At 26.3% G+C, this 11,541-nt stretch overlaps 2 protein-coding genes across 2 annotated transcripts; one reads left to right on the plus strand and one right to left on the minus strand.

The window, feature by feature from the left end:
- Positions 1-1,595: 1,595 nt before the first annotated feature.
- Positions 1,596-3,981, minus strand: Bm8791 (Josephin family protein; the record flags this gene model as incomplete). Its single annotated transcript, XM_043081496.1, has 4 exons — positions 1,596-1,783; positions 2,161-2,302; positions 3,207-3,336; positions 3,878-3,981. The coding sequence occupies 4 exons, from the start codon at positions 3,979-3,981 to the stop codon at positions 1,596-1,598; spliced, it is 564 nt and encodes a 187-aa protein (XP_042937430.1).
- Positions 3,982-9,795: 5,814 nt separating this feature from the next.
- Bm17739 (Uncharacterized protein) lies at positions 9,796-10,486 on the plus strand (the record flags this gene model as incomplete). Its single annotated transcript, XM_043081497.1, has 2 exons — positions 9,796-9,979; positions 10,314-10,486. 2 exons carry the CDS (start codon positions 9,796-9,798, stop codon positions 10,484-10,486), a joined length of 357 nt encoding a protein of 118 aa, XP_042937431.1.
- Between the last annotated feature and the right edge of the window lie 1,055 nt (positions 10,487-11,541).

An 11,541-nucleotide genomic window follows, 5' to 3' on the forward strand; every position in this document is an offset into this window, starting at 1 on the left:
TCCTTTTCACCACTGTACTATAATCAATGTTAATCATCTAATCAAGCAGTTTTCGAATTTAATCGCACTAACACAAACTTCCATTCATCAGTAGGAACTATTTTACTATCAGAGATAACAGAAAAAAAATCCCAATTTCTTGGATAATATATTACTGAAAGTTTTGCTTTCGAATTAAATCTGAATTTTCTTTTTTTTTTTTACAAATTAAATCTGAATTTTCTTTAAGTTCAAATTTAAATGTGACACTTATGATAAAATATAATCATTTGGATTGGATCTCTTTTCATTAAATGTCACTTTTCTAGTCATTTAACTTTTAACCAATTTGTTCTTTTTTATTGTTGTATTTTTAAATAATGAATAGTTTTCTGCCACTAGCACGTAATCAGGACCATCATAATAAATGTGTCAGTTGTGAATAATCTAATTTCTAAATCGCAACATGATTTGAATCTTAATTTTATACGAAAATCGCTAGGCCGTTTACAGCTGAATAGCTTATTTAAAAAAGAAAAAAAAGTTGGAATGCGCCCCAACTCTGAGAACAAATAACAGCCACTCCTTATCAAATGGTATCCCATTGACGATAGAATTTATGGTTATTTAAAAATCAAAAAATATTCAGCTGGTTTAGTCAAGTAATAAAAAATATGAAAATGCCAGATAAATATCAGAACCACCTGTTTCAATAATCTTTTCCTTTTGACGATACAAATCAGATCGAGAAGCTGAGACAACGTTAAGTTCCGAAGTGCCGAAAACTGATGAGTCATAATTTCGTTAGCATAAAAAGAAACCAACGTCCTCAAAAAAAAAAAAAAAAAAAACCATTTATATCCAAAATATACGCTTGTCAGAGATGTCTTCAGAAGAAAAATTAAACATCTACCGAAAGAAGGAATTAATGGAAGGTCATAATCACTCTTTCATCTATTATTTCATCATGAAGATAAATAATTACTTTTTCTTGCTGTTCATCGCAAGTTTTGTAAATTTAGAAGTATCATGAAATGAAAACTTCTCCAAAAGAGTAAAGTCAGGGCAATATAACGGTTTTTTCTTTTTTTTTTTTTTTTTTTCGTTAAATTGCTAATTACAGAAAAAGTCGAAAGAAATGAAGTAACAAATGAGCTAATCTCTTTAACAAAAACTGATACGACTTCCACTGTTTAGAGATGAGGCATTAGGAATCAACTAGATCAATATCACTTGGATGCATATCAGTTTTTTTTAAGGCAAATATAAAATCACTGAACAGGAAATCGAAGCAAAGCATGAGCACACTAAAAATCTGCGCGCACCACCAGTATCTCAATTTACATGAAAGTTTCGTTGAAAAATATATTACTGCTAAAGCACAAAATTTAAAGGGAAAAAAATTGACTCTAGCAATCTGATATCATTGGAAAATACATAATTTAAAACTGAAGTAAACAAAAGTGTTGACTGAAGTTTTTTCCCTTTAAAGTCTATTAGCCATTACCTTTTTCAAAAAACTCCACTGATTATAAGAAAATAAATAAATTGAGAGTTAAATCTTTTAAACTTTTTGAAATTGAACAGTTTCCTTCACTGATTATTTCATATCAAAATTATTCATCATCCGAAAAAGTCATGTGGATAAGGATATCCTGTTTGTGTTCAATTTGTATACCATTTACCATTGCATTGGACATATTCCTTGCAAATTCTCGTAAATCAGAATGCGCTGTGAAATTTGATGATGGTCGCTGCAGCACTTCAATCGCTCGCTGTCCAACATCGAACAGGAGACACAAATCTGCAATGAGAGATCAACAGCTAAGTCTTACTGCAGTAAATGATATTCAAGACCATTACATTTGCTTCTTTAAAGTATTCCAATATCATTGGATTTAGAAAATAGACGGATGGAAAATCAATAATTCAGACAAAAATGTTGAATCTCAATGAAAAAAGCTTCGTGTAAAAAGTAGAAAGAAGGGAAATATTTTCTTTGAAAAATGCGAAGGAACGAGAAACTCAGAAAAGACCAGCAAAGATGTAGCAGGAAAGAACATCATTTTTAAAAAAAGTGAAGAATGACCTTTACATGCCATATAATAGCACAACTAATAGCTTTTTCCATTTCCTTTTCTACTTTTTCTCTGCATTAATAGGAAAATTTATAGAAGAAACCATCTTCTGCAGTCGTATTAAGATTATGCCTCCGAATTCGTAAATCATGTTGTCTGACTGCATCACTATATCTTTGGGCTTTTGATAAGTCTTCTTTATATGGCGCTGTGGTACCATCCATATTAGCAACATCTATTATGTTCTGAAAGAAAGTAGTAACATGTATTTCTTTTTTGTGCTCTATTATTGGCCATTTATTTTTGCACAATTATGTCAATCGTTGTTTAATCAAAAAATGATATAACTCAATAAAATCTTAGATACATTTTAACCTCAATAAAAAAATAGAACAATTTTGTGAAATTTCCCTTCAATACTCACAAGATGCACCAAATAAGTGCAAATTTTCAAGAGCATGCACTACTATACAATGCCTATCACATTACTGCTACTAGTTTAACAAAGTAGTAATGCTAACTTGATAGTTGCATCCACATTATTTTAGCAATTCTATGAATTACATGAAGCTCAGATGTTAACAAAAATAAATGATAATACTACCCATAATTTTCTTCCAACATTTTAACTCAAATAATGACAAAATAAATAGAAATTTGCTTTCTGATCTTCTACTCCATGAAAAAGCGAGGAAACCAAAAATTATTTAAAAAATTTTTTCTTTTCTGTGAGAATCCCAAAATGAATTTGAAAGAATAAAATTTTTTGGAAAAATTCTTTTTTTTGAGAGGGAGGAACTTGTTTTATCCACAAATTTAATTTTTTCGTTTAACCTATTCCAACTTTTTATTGTTTAATATGTGCTAATATCTGCTTGCCTGAACTGGATCAACCTGCACTGTTTACAAATTACAGGTAACAATTTACAGTTAAAAGGTAAGATATCACAGATCGTTTAGAAAAGGCTTCATATTTGACCTCGTCAAATAATTCTGCGGCAATTCTGATATTCTTATGATCCTGTTATGACATGTTAGAAGATTCTTTTATGAAACAACTCCAGAAGATAGAACTCTCTTTCATGGAATCTGTCTTTTCAAAAACTGAATGAAAATTGCTTTAAATGCTTTCACAATTAAAAGTGTTACTTGCTGTGTAGTTTCCAGAATTTGATTTAATAATTCATCTTCGTCATTACTCTGCCGAAAACTGCCAGGACCGTTAGATGCTATGTGGTGTTCCACATCGTTTACCCAGAAATTAGTTGAATCACAAGGTCTAAAAATATAAAATAATTAATAAATGTGTGCAAATATGAATTCTAAAGACGAATATTTAGATAAAAGCTTTCTCAACAAAATAATAAGATGAATTTTAATAAGATTAATAAGATTTTCTTTTATTAATAAGATTAATAAGATTTTCTAGTATCGCTGTGATAAAAAGAAAACTGGGATCACCACATCTTCCTACTTTCTTACCAGGCCAAAAATTTGGTCCCTATAAAACTAGGATATTAACCTGCAACACTTTAATCTCTATTAAGTTTTGAATGCAATCCTGCCCCATCTTTCATGAACACTAAATTAATAGAAAGCAATAAATAAATATGACAGAATAGTCTTCATCTTGTGAAAAACATACATACATATTACATGAAGAAAACAATTAGTTTATCAGAGTTACAAGAAGTCTCTTAAAATATAACTTTCAAAAAAAATATATTCGCATGCGCTCTTTGCCCTAATACTTTAATTTTTTAAAATCTGATTATAATAGTATTTCAGATGAAACATCAGACAACAGAAAGCGAACTAACGTAGATGTCCCAAAATGACCACTATCGGTATCGTTTATCAACGGCCCTTCATCATCACTACCTTCTCCATTACAACAACAAAGTGACTGCAGTACCGAATACATACAGGAGAATCAAAAATCTGAAACTGAATTCGACTCAATTATTATTGCTTCGGCCTGAAAATTTATCCAAACATTTACTTTGAAAAAAAAAAAAAAAAAAGAAAAAAGTCGGATGAATCAATAATTATAGCTAAGAATAGATAATTCCAATATTTATCTGTACAACCTTGAAAACAAGAGGAAATGTTATCATTTAAAATACTTGATATCTAATAATTGTCAAAAATTCCAACAAATCATGACAGGACTAATCTCAAACGGAAAATACATCACTTTAATCCTGCGAAACAATCACTATTCTTCACCATACTTAATTCCGCTACATTAAATTTTCTCCTCATATTTTTATCTAATCTCTTTATAATACTCCACTTCCACTTAAAATTTCACCATTAATTAATATTTGATTACTAGTTTCAGAATTATCCTTTATGTTTCCTGAATGTTATTAACCGGTTTAGCGAATAAATCATCAGGAACTACCATATCTCAGGAAATAATGAAAAACGTTACTGAACCGTGAAGTACTTAACATTTCTCCCTCCTTTTTGCTGATGATGGTGGTACGAAGGGCGGAATGAAACAACTTTGCATCTCAGTCAGATTCACCTTTTTACTTTAATATTTTCATCTGAGGAAAATCAAAATTGAAGTGTTCAATGATTTACTTTGGTATTTCATCTTTTTTTTTCTCCAAATATTTGCAATACTTCAAGATTTAGATAATTATTCGTTATTATTAATTAATTATTATTCGTTACTATTAATTAATAATTTTAGGGAGAGAGAGAGAGAGAGAGACAGGGCTAATCTCGAATATATCAAAACGAAACAATTATAAAATCTTCCTTTTATTCATTCTTTCTTTCTTTGTGTTTTTCGTTTTGTTTATTGAAATTAAGTAATAAATTGAATTAGCCAGAAAAAAAAGGATTAAAACATTTATTAACTTAAGTATTAGCCATTTATATTTAAATCATTTTACTTAAATTTCGTAATTTTGAAAAATTTAATATATTATTTAAAAAAAAAAAAAAAAAAACGTAGAAAACTTTCTTCCACTTATTCATTTCATATCAATGATTAATTCTCACAATTGATTTCCTTATCCTAACAGTATTCTCATCAATCTTTTCCCTCCCTAAACAAACAAACCAAGCAATCATCACATCAAACCATTCGTCAACTTCCCTCTCTCTCCCTCTCTACATTCACCCTATGAGACTTGATTACTTTCTCTCTCCCTCTTCTTCCTCCCAACAATATTATTATACACTAACGTCTCCTCATCTTTCTTATTCTCTTTCTTACTTACTCTCACACCTATAATCCATCATTTATTGCTTTATATTTTACTATTTACTTTAAATCAATCCTTGTCGTTTCTAATTTCAATTTTATTATTTTTATTTGCTACACATATTCTATGCATTTCTTTTCATATTTAGTGAATGATAATAATAATAATAATAGCTAATCATATCATTATCATCGCTTATCATAGATTTATTATCATTGCTTATCATAGATTTATTATCATTGCTTATCATAGATTTATTATCATTGCTTATCATAGATTACATAAAAAGGCAAACAAAATATTTGTGTGTCATTTGTGTCACCTCTCTTACCTACCTGTTTTTGTTATATCTTCAAGATAAGTAATATTAATTAACATTTCTGGTTAATATCTTATTGTTTAGTTTGTTTAGGTTTTCCTTTTTTTTCTCTCTTTCTCTCTCTCTCTCTCCATCAAGCTCCTTCGACTTTTTTCATTGTTTTTTTTTCGATTAAAATTTAATCGATTTATGGAAAGTATTATGAATTACATAAATTCCATTTACCTATTATAGATTAAATAGAATTTAGTACTCTTAGATGGACAATTCATCAATATTTCTCATTTCAGATTAATCTTAAAAATTAAAAAGTAATCATAATTAATTATTTCATTAATATTTATTATTTTTATCCATCATTAATTTGCATTTCTAGATGTAAATTATTATTAATAATCACCATTTTTATAAAACTGTGAAATTATTTTTGCTTGTTTATAATTATTTGCTGATTATTATTCATTCCTATTATCAATAGTATATCATTTAAAACTATTAATTTACAAACAGAAATTTTTAAAAAATTATCCAACTTTTCCTTCTCTTTGCTTTAAGCGAATTTATTCTTAAAATATGTTTCATTTTTTTTCGTAATTTTTTTTTCCGGAATACTTCCATAGCGTACATCCGGTCAACAAGACAGCTACTGAAAATATTTAGTATGAATTCTTAATTAGACGAGAAATTGCAGAAATAACTAAGAACTGATACAATGGATTTATGCTAAAATTGTCGGCTAATTAGTTAATTTTAATTGCATTATACTTTTAATTTTTTTTTCCATCTTATACTAAATTTTTTCATTATATAAATTATAATTTCATTATACTTTAATAATAAATGAAATAATTAAAGATAAATCATCTAAATTGATTTCTGATCAATTATTTAATCTCTTTCATTTCATCGTTTTCACGACAACAATTCAAAATTATTTCCCTATCATTTGCTATCAGTTCAGTAGTTCCTACTTTTAGTCGTTATCATCAGTTATTGTTTTTAGTACAAATTGCTCCACTCAGTTCATTTTTTTTTTTCAATTTCTTATTTTAATAAAATTTTATTTCAAATCAAGTTTGATTTTCAATTAAAAGTTAAATTCTATAATAATATGTTCTTTCGTCTTTTATTGAATGAATTAATTTTATTGATGTAATTATTATGACATAAACAACGTCATTCTGGAATTTTCAGTACTAGTAGTTCAGTCTTTACTATCTTTACTATCATTGCTTTCGTTATCATCAATATTATCACTTTATCACTCTTTTTCTTCGAGCACTTTAAAGTTTCAGTCATTGCAACACTCAAAAATTAGTATTCAGAGTTTTTCAGCTGTTGATTAAAATTATTGTGTTGTAAGTTTTACGAAATCTTGCTTAATTAATTTGAATTTATCAAAATCTAATAAAGAAACAAAGTATTATCCACTTTTGTATAAATGAAATTGGTTTAAATATTTCATTATAAATCTTTAAAGTAATTTGAAAACTTATGTACTCATTGAAATATGCCATAAACTTCTTCAAATTTATCTTTACTTTATCAAACAAAATTACTTTAATAGGTGATTTTCAGATAAAAAAAAAAAAAATCATGACATTGTTATATACTTCTTAAGATTAACTTAAAAATATAATTAAAAAAGAAATGAAAAAAATCTTCCATACTATCTTCTAAGAAAATATTAGCAATTAAATGATTATCAAATGTTTCAACTTTATTATCATTTCTTATTACCATCATAAAAGAAATGGCTATCATTTCGAATTTACAATACAATCGAACAATTTTAGAAATCATTTCAATCCTTTTTTTTTTTTTGTTTGTTTCTTTTCTTTTTTACCTAGCAAAAGAACAATAAAAAAAAGTAAAAAGTATCAATTATCTTTTCTATCTATAATTGTATAAAAAATGTAAAAGCTAATTATCAATTTCTACAACTTAATGCCATTATCAGTTACTATTATAACCTTCATGATGTTAGTTGTTATCAATTGCTATTATCATTCTTATGATGTTTGTTATCATTTATCACATTCATACAATTATCACTACCTATTTTATAATATTAGTGTTTTTTTCCCTTTTTTTGATAACATTTAAGCATAATTTATGATATTAGCAGGCATAGTAACATTTGCTATAGTAAATATATAAGCATTCATTTATAATTTTATTGAATAATTGTGCTTATATCTGTTATCATCGTTTTTTCTTGTTATTGTTCTATTCTTCACAACAACGAAATCAATTTAGATATTAAGAATAATTCAATAATTTTGGTAAGTATTAATTACTTGTGGTAATAACCTGCAACTATTATTATTATTATTATTATTATTATTTTTTATATTATACAATTATTTAAGTAAATTATTTAAGTAATAGATATCAATAAAAATAAAATGCACTGTGATTCTTTACCATATCAGTGCGCTACTGCGTAAGATTACTGTTTAAATGCAATAGCATAATTCCTAAAATTCTAAATCTAGCGCAAATGTGCATTTCAGCTGGCGCAAATGTACTGATTGCAATGCACTATTTTCACGTTCAATCACACCTAATCTTTGCTATCTTTTTCCGTTTTTTAAATTTATTCTCTTTTAATTTTTTAGCGAATGTATTCTTTTTTCTTTTTTTTTTCTTTTTTTTTGCGTTCTGTGTAAACATTATTTTCTTACACTCTAACTTTTTCAATTTACTTTTTGTTCCTAATATATCACTTTCCACTGTATACCATATCCCAAAAAGAATATTCATTCCACGACATGGTACAATATTTCTTATCTAGGTCACCTGAATTTCCCATACACAAATTCTCATGTCATGATGCATCATCATTTATCCTGTCAACATCATACCTGTCCATCTGAATGATTAACCTAACTTTTCAACGATAATTTTTTCTTCAGTGAATAACCCTTTGTACATCTTTAATGATCTTCGATCTTAAGAAGTGCAAAAATTTAATAAAAATAAACAGGGGATCCTGTATTCAATTTTTTGCTTGGTGAAATAACCTACTTTTATTTATTCACTAATTTTCTATCTTCTTTCTTGTCACTAAAAAATCCCTCCTACAATATTTGTATCAATAAAATAAATTTATATTATTCATAAATTAAAATTTTCATCTTTTTTTATTTTCAAAGTTGCAAATTTAATTCTCAGCGAATTTCAATTTAATCTTTTGAAATTGTTTACTTACAGTCAAATTTATTGTATTCTTTGATAATCTGCAATCAATTTTGAAAGTATTATATTTTCATTTTGAAGATAGCCTATGAGATATTGTTTTTGAACTTAACAGTTGATCAGAATCCATTTTCATCCCTCACTTTCTTCCTTTCTCTCTCTCTCTCCCTCTCTCTCTCTCTCTCTCTCTCTCTCTCTGTCTTTCTTGCTATGTAATTGCTTATTTTCATTTATTTTCCCAACTGCTTCTTGCTGAAATCTATTATTGATGTTTATCAATTCATTGGTGCGGAATTATTTTCTTTCCCTCCAAAATTTATAAAAAAATATTTTTCTTCTTTGAAAAATTTGTTATCAGAAAAAGCAATCAATAAATGATATGTTTACATAATTACAAATTATAGCTAATTTGTAACAAATTCATTTGAATATTTTATGTTTTGCTAGCACTCGAAAGGCATCAATTTTTCAATCATTTATTCTCTAATACAGTTTACAATAAATTTAAAAAAAAAAAAAAAAAAAATGATGTAAAATTGAGAAAAGAAAAAAACAAAATGATTATTAGAGTAAAGTTTGAACCTTGAACTTTTAAAAATTATAAGTTCGATATTCTTAAAACGATTAGCCTTTCATTTCCATTCTTTTTTTTTACTGTTTGTTCGTTTTTTTATTTATTATTCAGTGATGAATATAAATTTTATCCTAATTTTACATACTTAATTGCAGTACAAATCAAAATGTATAGTGTAAATTGTAGATAAAATATTTCAATTTTTTTTTTTTTTTACTTTTATATTTCAATTTTATATTTTTCTTTAAAATTTTTTTTCAAAATTTTTGAAGGTATAAAAAAAAAAAAAGAAAATGTTCTGTTTTTTGATATTGATTTTTATTTTGTTTCATTTTCGACTTTTTTCTTTTATCACTGTGTGTATACATTATGCTTTGTGCTAACTTAGCAACAAGAAATAATGATAGCATTTCAGATGCAATGTTTCGATGCTTTACGTTATCGTTGTTACTGCTATCCGTGATAACAAGTGATATGATATGTACTGGAGATGTAAGTGATGCACAATCACTTTGTAGTGATGCTGCTAAATGCGACTATAGCAATTCAATTATGTTTTCCTCTCCGGAAGTCAATAATTTAATTGCAAGTCACTCAGTTTCCGGTTATTATTATTTTATTTATTTATTATTTTTTTTTTTTTTGATTGTTTAGCTTTTAGTTTTCGATGTGCAAATTTATGATTTATTTGAAATATAAATGGAATAAAATGTGCTACTTACAATAATCATATTCATTGACCTTTATTACAAAAAGAAAAAAATTGAAAATCTTAATTAAACATTCAGGATAGATATTTTTGATAAGAAAAAAAAAGAGAGAGAGGGAGAGAGAGAGAGGGAGAGAGTAAATTAAATTAATATAAATGTAGCAAAATTCTGATAATGAATTAAATTGATAAGTTTTTAATAATTTAATTAATTGATAGTATATTTCAGTATTGGAAAGTACTCAACAAATATCATTATATAATTTATGGTCTTATTTACTCTATCGATGGAGTATTGTGCTATATTTTGTACCATTAATCGTCATAATATTGTGTAAATGTAGAATAATCAATTGTGATGTACGACTTATTTACGGCAATATGCCTGATGATTTTGTATAATTTTGTTTATTTGTTTGTTTGTTTGTTTTCTTTGATAGCTAATAGCCTTTTTGGTATTTTCGTAATTTGATAACTAATAGAATTGTATAATAAAATGTATAAACAATAATATATATAGTTATATTTCATCGTTAATTTTTCTTTTTCAAAAATTCATTTTGCATTTCATGATATTTCATAATTTGAAACTAGTATGACCTCAAAGTTTCATTTATCTATTTATTTCTAAGTTTCTAAAATGTAGGATAAACGAAGAAACATAATGAACGGTAAGAAGTTATCTACACCATTTCATATTTTTTGCAATTTTAATTGAAAAAAGCCAAAATATATACATATATGTCGTAAATAATAAATGATCTGTTAATTACTTCTGTTAATAAATTACCTATGCGATAATTATTTGTAGAAATTCATCTGAAAGAAAGAAGCGAAATGTATTGTACGAAAAGAGAGAAAGGTCATTTCTGTATAATTATCGAGAAATGTTATTATTTTCCTGTAGGATAGTGTATTTTAACATCACTTATTCTGATGCTTTTAACTTAGTACCGATTCGGATTTTTTGTTCTCTTTTTTTTTTAAAAAAAAGAGAAATAATGGAAAAAGTATGGAGCCATTTTACTAAATTTTGAAAATTTGAAATAATTACACAATTGGATCAATAAAATTTGAAAATTGAAATAATTACATTTGGGTACACATATTTATAAAATTTTATTTGTGCATTTTTTTTTTTGTAAATTAATTTTATTTTGTCCTTAAATTTCTTTACAATCACTTACTTCTCTCTGCAATCTTTTTTGTTTGCTGAAAACATTTATTTGATTAAATAGAGTATATTCCTAAACAAATTACATTTGTCAAGATTAACATCGAGAAAAGTTTGGCTGACACATTACAGAATTAAGAAAACTTAGAGGTCAACAGATAGATCTTCATTTAATTTAAACTTGACCAGCAGAGAATTATGACATTTCTTATGCTAATTTTGTTACATTTTCTCTCAATGTATAATTTTTTTCTTTTTTTTTTTAAATAAAAAATTAAAAATT

This window comes from Brugia malayi (genome assembly GCF_000002995.4).
Source record: "Brugia malayi strain FR3 genome assembly, contig: Bm_v4_Chr4_scaffold_001, whole genome shotgun sequence".
Taxonomy (NCBI): domain Eukaryota; kingdom Metazoa; phylum Nematoda; class Chromadorea; order Rhabditida; family Onchocercidae; genus Brugia; species Brugia malayi.